Consider the following 16,997-nt stretch of genomic DNA (forward strand, 5'->3'; position numbering starts at 1 on the left):
CTCTAGGTCAGGGGTCACCAAACTTTTTTCACAGGGGGCCAGATTTATTGGGGAATGAGAAGCGCAGGCTGCATGATCATTATGTTCAATACTCATAAGCTAGAAAGAAAGCTCTCTGTAAGAGACTTAACACTAAGTTTAGGATGCCACATTAGCCATGTGGGAGTAGCATGCAATACACACATATAATAAAAAACAAACAGAAATACAACCAACATATTTATTTACCAAAAGGTTATCAAAGAAGGTGACATTAGCAAAAGCAATTGTCACATCGCACATAGTGAGTACATATCTGAATTTCACTAAGTGCAAAAATGTTAGTGAGATTTATGAAATTGACATTTGGCTTTCAAAATATCTTCAATGTTCGGTTTTGAATTGCTGCATCCAATCATTAGAATTGCTTTCAAATATTCATCAGTCAACCTTTATCGATGTACCGACTTCACATACTTCATTTTTGAAAATGCTTATTCACAGACGTAAGTTGTTCCAAACACTGATGCCATACCAAATGCAAACTGCTTCAGCTTTGCAAAATCATCTTCAGGTATGCAGCTGTAAAATTCAATAAGTTGCCCCTCTCTGTGTTTTGCTTTCAACAAGTCATTTCCTTGAAAATCGATGACCTCCAGCTGAAGTTCCACTGGCACGTCATCAATGACACAATCAAAAGTATTCTGAAAAAGGAGAATGTCACTTTCAATTCTGTTGAGATCCAAAAATCTCTCTAAAAAATGCTTATTTAAATCACCAATATTTTTCTGAAACCCCAGGTTGACATCTTCTATGATTTCAGCATGAAAATCATTGAAACATTTGGAAGGAGGAAACCTCTCTCATTTTCAATGTGTTTCAAACAATGACAGCTTTCTCTGAAATCCTTTAATGATTCTATAGAGATCACAAACAAGGTTATTCTTCCCCTGAAGTTTAAAGTTCAATTCATTCATGTGGGATGTGATGTCAACCAAATATGACAACCAGGTTGGATCCGACAAGTGGATCGGCTCTATATTTCTCGATAAGAAATATATCTATTTCTCTTCTCAGCTTATAAAAATGAGACAAGACTTTACCGTGGCTCAGCAAGCACTCTGTGGAAAAGACTTGGATATTTCTTGCGTACTGAAACCAGTCATTTCTGCAGTGTAGGAACAGAGTGCTTGGAAGTTGAAGATCTTCCAACTGTTTCCTGATCAGCCCCACCAGACCCTTCTTTACTCTAGCCGTGTTTTTTTCTCCATCATCTGTTACACCTCTAAACTGATTCCACTAAAGGTTATAGTCTTGCAAAGTTTTATGGACTTCCATGAAAATGTCTTCTCCAGTTGTTCTTCTGTGCATACTGCAAACTGATGCCAACTCTTCCATGATGTGAAAGTCCAAATTAACTCCACGAATGAACACGAGAAGTTGCGATGTACTCGAGAGATCAATAGACTCATCCAGTGCCAGAGAATACCATAGGAAGTTTCTAGCTTTTTGGTGTATCTGTAATGCAATGTTTTCTCCACATTCGTTTGTTCTCCATACAACTGAAGTTGCAGAAAGGCTGATACTTTCATAGAAATTGGCTTTTTCAGGACACGGCATATTTGCTGCTTCCATCATACACTCTTTGATGAAGTTGCCATCAGTAAAAGGTTTTCCTCACTCTGCCATCCTATGCACCATTTTGTAACTTCTATGAGTGACAGATTCATTTTCAGCAAACTTTCTCGTGAAGAGATTCTTTTGAGATTCAAAAACACATTTCATGGATTCAAATCTCTCAGAATAAAACTTTCCTGAAAATTTCGAATATGTTGATAGATGTTTTGTTTCAATGTGACGCCGAAGATTGTACTCTTTCAAAACAGCAACACTTTCGGTGCATATCTCACAAGTAGCTTTCTGGTTTTTTATTTCTACAAAGAAGTACTTTTCTCTCCATTCTTCATTGAAAGCACGACACTCAGAGTCCACTTTGCTTTATTTAAAAGCAGCCTTAATGATGAGTGAAAAAAACAGGATCTGAAAATAAAAAACACAGAACGCTATGAGAAAAGTATTGTACTGGTGCAAAAATGCACAAACAAAATATATTGAAACATATGTTTGCCACAACACTTACATAAGAACGAGTTACAAAAAGCGCATAACCCAACTACTAAGAGAAATGAGCTTGCTGAAGTGGTAACCCTAGACAACTGAATTTATAAGACGAATCGATAGGACGAGGGTTATGTCTGTACTTGTTTTTGAAATCCTAATGCTTTCATGAATACGTATCTCAATATGAATAAACGGGAAGCAAGGATGAAAGAAGAATTTTCCTATTGGTTAAAAATGCGAGTGACAGCCTTGTTTCTTTTTATAATAACGTCTTGTGTTTGCCAGCTTAAAGCTACCATCGGTGTGATTTATTTTGTTATGACAGTTGGACATTTGATGAATGTCACTTTTTATTTCCAAGCAGCTAGCTGCTGGCAGGCCTGACAAAATGATTTAGAGGGCCGTAGTTTGGTGACCCCTGCACTAGGTGAAAGCTTTTGCCAGGTATCTAGCCATCAAGACTTTGCAGAGCAATCACCTCTTTCCTTTTAAACTGATTGTTTGTATGACTAACACTGCACAACAAGGTTTTTGCTTCTTGAACACTGTTGGGTGTTCTTTACAGATTTTTGGCTGCTGATTACAAAAATCATATCCAAATTTGCCCATCACGTTCTGTTTCATCGAAATCTTCAGTTTCATCAGGGCAAATGGAATCCATCAATGCTTGCTGACCACTGTTGAACACTGCAAAGTGATGCACTGGACATTGAATAGAAACAATCAGGAACAAAACACTTTTAATTATGTTGAAATTAATAGCATATTAGAAACATAAACACAATTAAATACATTATTGCCAGTAAACAGTTAACTGTCTATTTCTCAGAGTTCCTACGTGATGAAGCAAAACCAAAACTATATTTGTCCATACCCACCAGGTACCTGTCACAATCAGCAAAACCTTTTCAGGAAGCAAAACTTTTCAAAAAAATTGTTGTGCAGTGTAATCATCCCTTTACACTGGTGGAACTCAAACTGGCCCTTCATCAGTCTGGCAGTACATCAGTTGGATCTGATGATGTACACTGTGAAATGCTTCACCATTTATTTTCTGCTTCTCTTGCTATTCTTCTGATTGTTTTTAACCAAATCTGTCAGGAGAATGTTTTTCCTGATGCCTAGTGCCAGTCTATTGTTTTTTCTTTCTCTAAGCCTGGGAAGGATCCCAAGATTCCTTCAAACTACCGTCCAGTTGCATTGATGAGCTGTCTCTAAGACCTTAGAGTGATGGATAATGCTCATCTTATTTGGTTCCTCGATTCAAACAACTTCCTCTTGCCCATCCAGTGTGAGTTCTGACGATAGCACTCCATCGTGGACTACCTGATTTGACTTTAAACATCATTCAGAGAAACCTTTCTCAGATAACAACATCTTGTATCACTATTCTTTCACATTGAGAAGGCTTATGATACAACATGGAGGTATGGCATTTTGCGAGACCGTTATATGTATGGGTTAGGTGTCCATTTGCCCATTTTATTTAAAAAAATTTTAATGGACAGGAGATTCCAAGTTCATATGGGTTTGACACTTTCCCGTTCTTCTCTACAGGAACTTGGAGTCCCTCAGTATAAAAATTAATGCTCTTACTGAACGACTCCCTCTCACTGTTGCAAACAGACTCTATGTCACCAACTTTCATATCTCATGTCAGTCGTTGAACGTGAAGTATATTGAGCAGCAGCTACAGACTGCCCTCAGTAGTTTACTGATGTGGACCACAGCAAATGGCTTTAACTTTTCTCTCTCTAAAACCATTCTGTACTAAAGACATATCATGCTCTTATTCGATCACTGGTCTATGGCTCTGCCAGGACCTCGGCCTTAAAGATGCTGGACCCCATTCATCATCAAGCACTTCGACTCTGCATTGGGGCTTTCTGCACTTCCCCAGTTCAGAGCTTATACATAGTCTCGTGAACCTTCTTTCCACCTCTTCTGTTTGCAGCTGTCTTTACTATATGCTTCGAAACTTCCTTCCTTACCAAAGCATCCCACCCAGGGATGTGTTTTCCTTCCTCATTGGGCCATGCTTTTTCAGAACAGACAATCTGCTATTGTTCCTTTTGGCTTTTGTATCCAGGTGCAATTGAATGAATTGGGTCTGTCCTTGGATAACATTGCTGTATCCACTGGTCAGCCTATCCCACCATGGCTTCTTACCGTTCCCAAATGTGACCTATCTTTAAGCCATCTGAGAAAAGCAGACACCCCCAATTGGAAATACTGTCTGCTATTTGCTGAACATCTTTAAATCATCCTTCCATTCTGATTTATACATATGGTTCTAAATAAGGTGACTGTGTGGGCTCTGCCATGGTTTGTTGTGGTTTGGTGGTTGCACACAGAATCCCCTCAATAACTTCTGTGTTCACAGCTGAACTGTATACTATTTCTCTTGCCCTGGAACACATAGAAGCTGAGCAGTGCCATTTTAACCATATTCTGTCACAAGGTTTGTCCATAACATTAGACAGTGTTATTGGTGATGGTGATTTTTTAATCCCATTAAAAAAGGTCTAATGTATAAATTAAAAAACTTAAATGGCACTAAAAAGATTAATGGCTTTTAAAAAAACTAAAAACATTCCCAAAGTGGACAGTGTCACCATCACCAATAACACTGTCTAATGTTATGGACAAACCTTGTGACACTCTCCACCTTGGGAATGTTTTTAGTTTTTTTAAAAGCCATTAATCTTTTTAGTGCCATTTAAGTTTTTTAATTTATACATTAGACCTTTTTAATGGGATTCCCTTTTAAGAATTCCAGTCCATCTAGTTTAATTTGAAATTAGAAAATGGCCATGACATCAAAATACTCCAAACCAAGACTGGAAGGGCCAACTTCAGGTGACTAACGCTGCTGTTTGAACTACCTGTTAGTCATCCTGGTGAGTTATTATTAAAATTCTGCTACAAGTCTCTAAAACTTTTATTACTTTACTCTTTGAAAATGGCCATAACATCAAATAACTTGGAACCAGGACTGGAAAGGCAAACTGGAAGGTGACTGGTGTTGGGTTTTGTACTTACCTGTCAGTCTTCCTGGAGAGTTATGATAATTACAATTATGCTACAGAAAGTCATTTGCAACTTGTATTACTGTAGTTTTTCTCTTAACATTGTAGACTAGATGTAAACGTTGGTTTTATGTTATTTATGTTTTTTTAAACTTTATTTTGTTTTACCTTAAATTGATTTTGTGGATTTTACTGAATTTTATCTTTTTATCGGATGTTTGGAGCAGATAGTGTAGCTGCTTTGTGCCATAAAACTCCAAAGCAACCAACCAACCATTTTCTCAACTGCTTCATGCTAGAAGTCTTCATTTCTATCATTACATAGACAACTTGTTACTTTTAGCTTCTTCTCAGGTCAAAACTGCTATTCATGCTTGATTTTTTCAGAGACTGCCAGATTTGGCTGAACTATCATGGTGGAGGTCTTTTCTCACACCCACACAATATCTGATATATCTGAGTGTGTTTTTTCAATTCCCTCATTAGTCAGGCCCACTATTCTCACCTTCCTTTAGAGGATATTGATGATCTTGTTTGCAGTCCTTTTGGCCTCACCCTCTCCTGTTGAACACACAATCCTGCCTCTTTTGGGGATGTGAGATTTTATTGAAGTCCTCATTTTTCTTAGTCATGCTTACACATGTCACCTTCAGTGGGTGTTACTCAACCAATGTAGCCTCATTTGGGATCCATTAGATGCTCCTATTACCCTGAATCTTCCCCTACAGGCTGCCTATCAGAGTTCCTTTCCCACTTCCTTGACGAGATCATCATCTTTTTACAGATGCTTCATTTTTGGCTTGGAGTGCGAACTCAACATGTGGTGGATTTTGTGTCACTGGACACTGGCTATATCATCCCTGCCTATTAACATCTTGGAGTTGCTTGTAGTCCACTCTGACATTTCTATGGTAGTATCTTAAATCACCATGCAAGTTAATACTCTGTCACGAGATATTTGTTTCCACATGTTGAAACTCCTCTACTAGACCCACAATCATCATATCAGATTCTTAGCATGTTATATTCTGGGAGCCCTGAATCTAATCATAGACTGATTATCTTATCTTCAAAAGAATCTCCCAAGGAAGTGGTTTTTAGAACAAGAGGTGTTTCAGGAGTTGTGTGTTCTCAATTGAGTATTCTGGATGTGGATGCTTTTACCATACACCTCAATGCACAACTTCCCCATTTTTGGTCTCCATTTCCACATCCATTAGCAGAAACTGCAGATGCTTTTTCCCAGGGTCCTTTTCTTGATTCATACCACTCCATGTCATGTAATTCTGGTGGCTATATTTTGGCTTTCTCAGTTGTGGTTTCCATTTCTGAACAGACTTTCTATGTCACCTCCACTTCTTTGCCATTGTCTCCCATGCTCCTCTGTCACCCTCAAATAAAGTGTGTGTCATCTGTTCATTACCACCCTCCAGCTTTGTGCATGGTTGGTGTACAGTTCCTTGTGATTAATGAGTGCAAATATGGAGAGGACTCTGGTTATAAAAGAGGTTATCTTGTGCTCCTCTTGGTGGAGTTTTGCTGCATAATCACTTACATGTGAATATGCAGAAGTGAGAGGTGAAAGACTAGTGGTGAGAATTTAAAATTTGTGCCAATAGAGGATAGTACTAATCGATAAAAGCAGTTTTGGGAGTTGAGATGACTATCTATTGCAGGGGTTCCCAACCTTTTGGCACTCATGACCCATTACCTAAAGTTTGAAACCCATGTGACCCCTATGTAGGGCTTACTATCAGCAGCTTAATTTTTCTTTTATTTTCTGTGAAGGAGAGGGAAAGAAACATCTAAAAAAAATATTTAAAAATTCTGCAATTATTTATTAGCAAATTAAATCACATTGGTCCAACCTGAATTCACAAAAAGAACATATATTTCTTAAAATAATATTAACATAGGTTTGAACAGCTATCCAACCCAGCTAGTGAGATGCCTGATGTTGCATTTCAGCAACAAGCTTTGAAATTCGTGGCCGGGCGTTTGTTAGAGCCAGTCTCATGTCATCTCCAACATCCAATCTGTTCCTATTCTTTGTTTTATATTGACAAGAGTGGAAAATCCTGCCTCACACAAGTAGGTAGAAGCAAATGGAACAAGGACACGTAAAGCTATCATGCTGACTTTGGAGTATGACTTATACACAGTGCACCAGAACTGAGTCACGGATTTCACCTTGAAGAGATCACGAGCTGAAGAGTCATTCCTTAGATCCAGAAATTCATTTTGGATATCGTCTGGGATGCTGGATAGATCAAGTTCAGTACAAAATGGGTTCCTTACCAGGGCCTCCTGTTCCTGTGATAGCTCAGGGAAGTAACGCTCGACTTCCTTTTCTAGAGACTGAAGATGTTTGGTAATCTCATCCTTGAGGAACTGATCCAGTTGTATCTGAGACTCATCCGTCACTCCACAAAGTTTTCAAACATAGCGATGTTTCCAAGATTGTTTTTCTGACGCCAGTTCTGCAGTTTGGAAACAAAGGCCTGAAGACTATCTTGAAAAAAGGAGAACATGTGTTTCCCTTCCTTGAAGCTTCAAATTGAGCTTGTTCAGCTGGTCAAAAATGTCGGCTAGATGCATAACCCTTTTATTCCATGCTTCATCTTGAAGTGAGCTACAAGATCTTTCCTTTCTTGAGTCTCCAGGAATAGCTTTATTTCATCTTTCATTTCAAAGACACGATTAATAACGTTTCCTTTCGACAACCAACGTACTGCTATGTAGAAGAGAAGGACTTCGTGGTCAGCATTCATATCTTTGCATAGTTCTTTGAATAGGCGAGTGTTGAGTGCTTGAGTCTTCACATAATTTACAATTTTTATTACAGATTCAAGCACTTCCTGCAGAGAGGCAGGGAGAGTCTTACTGGCGAGCATATCGGTGAATCATGCAGTGGATGCCCTTTGCTTGAGGTGCTAGCTTCTTCACTCTCGACTGGAATCCTGATTTCGATCCCAGCATAGCCGGTGCCCCATCCGTACAAACCCCACACACGTTTTCCCATTGAAGATCTTTGTCTTGAAAAAAAGTTAACTTTTTCCATGACATCATCAGCTTTTGTTGTGGTTTCAAGTGCACTGCAGAATAAGAATTTGTCTTTGATGTCACCTGTATCTCACGAAGACAAGCAACTGAGAACATGAACTTACATCTATTGACTCGTTGAGCTGAAAGGAGAACAAAGGGGAACCCTTGATTTCAGTCAAAACCCATTCCTTCACATCCATAGACATTTTAGAAATGAGCCTCTGTATAGTATTATTTGACAGGGATACTTGCTGCATCTTCTTTGCACTGGCTTCTCCAAGAATAAGATTTACTGCTTTCATCATGCAGGGTTTAAGAAGTGTTTCTCCACTTGTGTGAGGCATTTTTTGTTTAGCAATTTCGAATGCAATATCATATGAAGCTTCCACTACGACTGCACTCTGCTGCTGAAACGACCCACTTCTATCGATTCTTTGGCTTTTAAGACACTGTTCATGCAGTTTGAAGAAATTCAAACCCTTCTTTGCATGTTCTGGATGTTTCGTCTTGAGATGACAATTGAGTTTTGATGGTTTCATTGACTCTGCACTCAGGACAGCATGGCACAAAACACACTGTGGTTTCTCGATGCCGTCGTTGGCGAGCACAGTGGTGAAGCCAATGTTGAGGTAGCATTCTGAGTATCTGTGCTGTTTAGCCATGGACACAACTCACCTCTACTGCTTACTTATCTCCTTGTTAAAATAAAATAAAAATGTTGAATAATGAATGCTTTGGCAACTGTAGATCTTACACTGACTACTTGTGGGGGGTGCAGGTAGAGTAATGATGGGGTAAGTATTGGGAGGGAAGGGAGCGTGGCCAGTCTCGTGATTTGTCATCCACCAATCAGCAACGGACATGTGACTCGCGTGTCGACAGCGAGCACACACACACTTAATCACAGCTAAACAAACACACAAGCATACGTACATGCGCATGCACTCACATACTTGCTACTCGCTAGTACACACAAACATACAGTTGCAGACACATACACATTCACACAGGCACATTCACTCACAGGCATGCATACATACACCCATAATATCACCTAATGACATTGAACTAACGTAGCACACGTTTTGCTTTGCAACGAAACAAAACAAATGTAAGAGCATGAAAATGTAATTGATGAAATAAAATTAATGTTTTCCCAAGCTACTTCTAACAAGGCTTGCGACTCCCCTGCCAAGGTTGGGAACCCCTGATCTATTGGAAATACATTTTCAGTTTAAGAAAATGTTAACTTTATATTTGCCTGCTTGTAATTATGCATATAATTAGTGGTTCTAATTAGCTTGGAACTGTAGAAGCATATTATTGAAGTCATAAGAAACTGAAGTGGAGAATTTGGAGCATAGACTCATCACATGACATAGAAAATGAAAACTGTGAATTTTTAAACATTTCCTTTTGAAATTAAAAAAGTAAAATTAAATAATATGAAAATTTGGATTATAAATTACAGTTTGATGCTCAATTTACATACATTGTTTAAAAAGTGTTTAATTAATGGCGTAAAAGTTGTGGCATGTGTGGGAGGACCACTGCTATACTAAATAACACAGGATACTGTATAAATGTTAACCAAACCATAAATGTAGAAATTTGCTATGAATAAACTAAATCATACACGTAAACATAAAAATTACACCATGCAGATTGAACTATACATACTTAGCTTGTCTTAACTTTGTTCGTGTTTGTTGACTTGCATTCAAAATTTTATTGAACTACTATTTTATGAATTTATGTCAGTAAGTTTGGTATAAAACTGTACTTTATAATTTAAACTTTAGTATTACATATAAGTTAATTTCTTCATTTAAAAGAACACATCTAAATTTAGATTTTAGTGGTATGTTGAATGCAACACTTTAAAATTAAATGTCTCTGATGTTAAAATACCAACTCTATACTTTTGTACAAATTAAAATTACTATTATTGACAAGATAGAATATAAAATAAGAACTTTGCATCTTTTTATTTTGCTTATGTAATGAATCAAACAAAGTGTTCCTTTACAACTCTTTCGGTTTTTTGAAATGGTCCATTTTATACTCTGACTGCAGTAGATGATATTAATAATCAATTAACAGTTAGAATGTCCCCTAGTGGCTTTCTCAAATATTTTAATCTGTGAAAAGGCTACCATGTTCTTTTGATTCAAGTTTTCAAGGATGTAGATTATGTCGTTAGTCTACTTGAAGTTGCATATTTTATAAAATATAACTACATCTTAGTTACTAAGCTTAATAAATTATAGTGGAATTCTATAGTATTAGTGTACTTATTTGTGATTTTTTGGTTATTCAACTGTATATATAAAACCTTAAAAAAACAATTGGTATTCTCCATGTGTGAAAATTTAAAAGGCTTACCAACCTATGTCCAGCAACAACAAAGTACAAAGATCATGGTGAGAAGAGAATTGTTTGCTTTACTTTTTGAGTTATTGTTCTATGTTTTAAGAAAAGTAAGTTTAATAATTCTAAGTAGTAATAGTCAATATGCATATATATAGGTATAATGTATAATAATTGAAATGTGACAATATATTACAAAATACTAATCCACTAACACACAACCGAGACAGGGAAGTCTAAAGGTCAGTTTATATTACTGGATATGTAACATGAGTGCAGGTGCACTGTGTCAATGCAAGTTATGTAATGTTAGCTAAGCAATTCTGGAAGGTCAATATAATAAAAAATATATTTTATAAATATACTTGTGAAGATGCAGTGCCATTATCAAAAGTTACATTGCAAATGTGTAGATAAACTCGTATGTTATACTGAGCCCATAGTGAAAGAGACAAATCTAAACTGTATCATACAAACTCGAAACATCATTGATGTCGAGAAACCCACTTGTTGAGAAATTTATATGCAAAAAGGGCTCGTTTGGGTTGAGAAAATATTTTACATAGAAGAGCGAACAATGTTTCGACCTTCTTCGGTCATCGTCAGGTTCACAAAGAAAGAGGTAACTGACCGGAAGCTGACCACATGTTTGGAAGAGGTTGTGTAACTGAGTGTTGGAAGGTAGAGGCGGTGTTAGATGTTTGAATATACAATTTTATTTATTTTATTATATTAATATAGGTATAAAGGTGTTCCCTTATATTGGTTTATTTTCGGTTTAAGTTGTTGTATAAGTAAGGCTTCTTTAATTTTGCGTTTGTTTATTTTTGTTTCTTTATTTAGTATTTGAGTGTTTTCTATGGTTATGTTGTGTTTATTTGACTTGCAGTGTTCGAAAACGTGTGAAGGTGACTTTTTATGTTCTTTGAATCTGGTTTCCATTTTCTACTTGTTTCTCCAATATAGAAGTCGTGGCAGTTATCACATTGTATTTTATAAAAAATGTTGGTGTGGTGTTTGTAAGTGTAGTTTTTACATAGTATAGACCTCAGTTTTGTGCCTGGTTTTTGAATACATTTGGTATTAACTGGAATGTCATATTTTGTTACTAATTTTTGCCAAATGTTGGTTATTTCATGTATTTACCATGAATAACATCCTATCAGACACCGAACAAATTTAAACCAATACACACAAATCCAACAAAGACACACGAGACGAACTGAACAAATTACTACTACAAATGAAAAAAGCCAACACAATTTCACAAACACTTTATTCCTACCTACGTAAAACCGACTCACGCACACACCGCAAATATACGGCATCCCCAAACCTCATAAACCAGATTGTCCATTACGACCAATAATGTCCACATATGAATCGTTTAATTACAATCTTGGTAAATACATAGCTTGGGCATTCTCCAAATATGTAACATCAGCCAGCTCATTCATCAAAGACTCTTTTAATTTCAAGTCTAATCTAAATCAACTTAATCATAAAGCCTTAATGGCCAGTTTCGATGTTATATCCCTCTTTACAGAAGTTCCAACCACTGAAGCCTGCAAGATAGCCTTAGAACTCTATATCCGAGACCCTAACCCAACTATAGAAATTCCCAGTAACCAGTTAGCAACCCTCATAGAATTCACCACGATAAAGACAAACGTCATGTTCAACAACCAAAACTATATACAAACAAATGGCCTAAGCATGGGCAACCCAGTATCACCAGTTCTAGCCAATATTTTTATGACACAAGTTGAAACACAAGCAATTAACACAGCATTACATCCACCACTATACTGGTACAGATATGTAAATGACACGGTTGCGGGATTCAAATCTACAGAACACACACTTAATTTTTTCAATCACATTAACTCTATACATCCCAACATTAACTTCACATGTGAACAGGAAGAAAGCAATCAAATATCATTTCTTAACCTGAAAATTACAAGAACTGACACACAATTCAAAACAGAAATCCACCGAAAAATCACCCATACTGGACTATACATTCCTTGGGACTCAGCACATGAAACAAAACAAAAACTCAACATACTAAGAAACCAAATAAACACAGCCATAAAACTATGCTCACCAGATAAAATTAACGATGAATTAGACAAAATAAAACAATACTTCATCAACATCAATAAGTTTCCTCCACAAACCGTAGAAAACATTATACGCACACACCTAGACAGAACCAACTGTATCAACCAACTAAAGTAAATACAGCTCACGAATCAAAAAAACCACGAAACTATATACTGCTGCATACCATATATTCCTGACATCAGCAGACAAATGACCAACATTTGGCAAAAACTAGTAACAAAATATCACATTCCAGTTAATACCAAATTTATTCAAAAACCAGGCACAAAACTGAGGTCTATACTATGTGAAAACTACACTTACAAACACCACACCTACATTATTTATAAAATACAATGTGATAACTGCCACGACTTCTATATTGAGAAACAAGTAGAAAATGGAAACCAGATTCAAAGAACATAAAAGTCACCTTCACACGTTTTGAACACTGCAAGTCAAATAAACACAACATAACCATAGAAAACACTCAAATACTAAATAAAGAAACAAACATAAACAAACGCAAAATTAAAGAAGCCTTACTTATACAACTCAAGCCCAAAATAAACCAATATAAAGGAACACCCTTATACCTATATTAATATAATAAAATAAATAAAATTATATATTCAAACATCTAATACCGCCCTCTACATTTCGACACACAGTTACACAACCCCTTTCAAACATGTGGTGAGCTTTCGGTCAGTTACCTCTTTCTTTGTGAACCTGACGATGACCGAAGAAGGTCGACACATTGTTCACTCTTCTATGTAAAATATTTTCTCAACCCAAATGAGCCGTTTTTGCATATAAAAAAACTCAAAACATGTAAACTGAATTATACTCATGAAATTAACCATGGTGACTGAATTATACACATGAAACTTGCCAAGTAGGCTGAATTATAAATAAAGACTACATAAACTAAACTGTATTTTTAATTCAGTTTATTATTTACGTATTCATAAAACTGATATGTTAAAAGTATGATTGTTGCATTTAAACTCATCTGGTTACTACTGAATACATGTGGATGCACATGCTTACTTGGAAATTTATACAACTTAACCATAAACCATACACAAACCCTGATTTTTAAGAATGAGAGTAAAACAAATTGAATCAATAAATGTGTACATGAAATCTTAGTAGTACAGAAATAAAAATAAAAGCTTTATTAATTAAACAGTATTACCTATAATTAGGATCATGGTTACGTACAAGTTCTCTTAAGTGTTATGAAAGTACAACTAGTTTGGATAAACCTTTACGTGTTATGGTTAAAACATAAATATAGCTATACCATTGTTAAACACTTGAACTAAAATAATTTTTCTAAGGTTTGATAATTTGAGGTGGTTAGGTTGTTTAGATGGAACTTTTTTTCCAAACCAAAGTAAACTGATGCACACCTAAGACTAGCTGGTTGATGAACTGAGAGTTCATTATCATAAAGGGAGAATAACATTGGCATTTCACATGCAAAAACAACTTGCAAGCATAAAGAAAAGTTGTATTGAGGGTGGAGCATACTACTTGTTTTGATAGAACATTAGTCTCGAGAAACTTATATTCCACCATCACTAAAACATGCAACATCTTTTGACAGAACAATAGTGTTCAAAAACGTATGTTCCTTCATCAATAAAACATACTACATGTTTTCATACAGAATTAGTCTTCAGAAACATTCATGTTCCACCATCAAATATACATGTTTTGATAGAACATTAACCTTCAGAAACATCTATGCTCCACTATGAATAAAAATCTTCCTTACACTTGCAAGTCATTTTCTTGCCTACCTGTTATCATATTTGCATAACGTTCCTCCTTATTCAGTTCACATGTATTATGAGCATTTAATGGTGTTTTGAATGTACTTGCTATCCATGAAATTTGGGAACAAAAGTCTGTAGCAACCAGGGCTCACAAACAAAATTTTTCTATAAGAACAGGTTATTATGTAAATCCATTACCATTGAGTTTCATCCATGACTTTAGGTAGTTTTAATTTGTTTCATGCTACTGCAGTATATTATGTAGTCCTTCAAACAGTATATTCTAAAGATAAATGTATCCATTTCTTTTCAGTACATTCATGATAACGTAAGGAGCCAAGTCTGCAGGATGTGATTATTTTACTGTATTTTATTTTAATACAATTTCACATAAAATGGTATATTTCATCTAGACAGCTAACAGAAGCAGGTACTTGCCTCCCTAGTTTTTACATTAATGTACATGCATTGTTATTAACAACTTTCCAATAAACATTTGGTACTCTTGTGATGACAAGTAAAGCTTGATATACTTAGGGTAAGCCATAAAATGAATTTTTAGAGCTTATATATCATACTCTTGAAAATGTAATCTTAGCCTAATTGCCCTTTTTTCATGTTAATTTTGTTAACAATTGACCCTTTGCCAAATAGTTGTTCTATTGTTTTTTAAGTAGGCTATATTCTAAACTTTTTGGTGTATTGAAAGTTGTTCATTTGTTAATATTACTTCAGGATTTTGGTTGGATATATTATGGTAAACGTATATTGTTTACCATAATATATAAAAGAGCAGAACATGAGTATTTCTCATGCTTAATTAAGGAACAAATTAATTTTCTTGTAGTAATTTGAAACAGTCAATATTTGTGGAAAATCAAATAAAGATAAATCATTTATAGGGCAACAACCATTTTAGGTGTTTGTTAGTATATATGTATATACCTTCAATAAAAAATTGTTTTAAATAGAACTTAAAATGAATGGTATCTGTACATGTTGAAACATGAAATATTTGTGGAAACATAGACAAACTAAAAAAGATACTTGAGGATTAGAATTAGGTGAAGAACAATACTTCAGTAAGGGCTTGAGATACTAAGATTATATTTGATTCCAGTAGGTAATGCATACTATGGCTAATTATCTGACTGTTTGCCATTCTACAGAACCTCACCGGCTTAAGTCTACAATATAACTCTCTGCTACCAAGTGGTATTTCATTTCTGGCTCCTCAGATTAGCATGTTGAAGAATCTGTCAGCTCTGGATCTTTCTTGCAACAATATAAACCTAACAGAAAACCCTGATGTTAGAGATGTAGTTACTGGAATGCTGTCCTCATTGTGTAATCTTAAAAGACTTGATTTCAGCAATAACAGAGTGGGAAATTGTCTGAGAGAGCTTCTATGCACCAAAGACAGGAAGTTTGCATCCAGTAGCAGCAATGGAAGTACAGGTTTTCCTCTGAGCTTGGAGTATCTAAAGCTGTCAGCCTGTAGATTGACACAAAGTGACCTTCTATATATTTCTACCAGTAATCATAGGTTTACTCTCCGAGAACTTGATCTTTGTGAGAATGTGCTCTTCATTTATATGAGCAGGTGTGACTTCCTACTGTATATTGATATTTTATCTTTTTTGTGTAACATGGAGACAACTGTAGTAGGTTTTTTATATTATGGTATAAATAATATGACAAAGTAAAGTAAAATAGAGTTTGTTTGATTAAATCACTATTTTATTAATTTGGAAATGTGAACCACTGTGTTATCATATTTTGTGTCTTGTGGGAAAAGTATGGTATGCCCCATGTTGCCATGGGAGTTATCATACTTGAAACTATTTTCATAGAAAATGTAGTCAATAACATTTACTCACTCTAGTCTCTCACAATAATTGCTTAAAGGAGAACTCTAGGATTAAAACAGCAGCAACTTAAAACATTATATGAATTCTGAAACATAAATGCAGCACATCTGAAGTAGTTTGACAGTGTTCCCTAATTAAATATTAATATTTTCCTTCACATAATGGTAGATTGAGTACAACCATACAGAAAAATGCATGCATATAAATGGCTTAAGAAAACATTTCCATGCTATTGCACTTTTATTATGTGTTGCAGAATCCTGTAACTAGAAGCAGTCAAAATCCAAAGAAAGATGTACAAAATCTACTGAAAATTTTCAAAAATATATTTGCAGAAAATTTTAGAAATCCTACACATGGAACATTTTCTGCATTTTATGTTTGCTGCAAAAATGTAAATCAAGTATACATTTTGTCAATGAAATGTAAACAGAAATATTGAAGTGGAGTTTGTCCATACATTAAAAACAGTTAAATCTTTAATAAAAGACATTGAATTATTGATGAAAACATGTTTAATTCTTCGGCTGCTGTTCATAATTACAAATATAAACTTGCCACTATAAACTATGTAAGCAATTTATTACCTGAACTCTTGTAGCACACTACCACCCCTTTTTTTGTTTTCTCATTCAGTCACATGCAAATCCTTGTCACAAAAACTGTAGCACAACTGACCAAAGTTC

The 16,997-nt window shown here is 35.5% G+C and overlaps 1 protein-coding gene across 7 annotated transcripts in view; it reads left to right on the forward strand.

The window, feature by feature from the left end:
- LOC143234784 (leucine-rich repeat-containing protein 14-like) overlaps positions 1-16,997 on the forward strand; it is a 50,117-nt gene that overhangs the window by 19,104 nt on the left and 14,016 nt on the right. For all 7 annotated transcript variants that reach the window (XR_013018802.1, XR_013018804.1, XM_076472406.1 and 4 more), the window contains one exon: positions 15,610-16,043. Coding sequence is in view for 5 of the 7 variants with exons in the window: in XM_076472406.1 (XP_076328521.1) it covers positions 15,610-16,043 (434 nt within the window). In the remaining 2 variants the exon portion in view is untranslated. The remainder of the gene's footprint in view (positions 1-15,609; positions 16,044-16,997) is intronic.

Source organism: Tachypleus tridentatus, chromosome 12, assembly GCF_004210375.1.
Source record: "Tachypleus tridentatus isolate NWPU-2018 chromosome 12, ASM421037v1, whole genome shotgun sequence".
NCBI classification, from domain to species: Eukaryota; Metazoa; Arthropoda; class Merostomata; order Xiphosura; family Limulidae; genus Tachypleus; species Tachypleus tridentatus.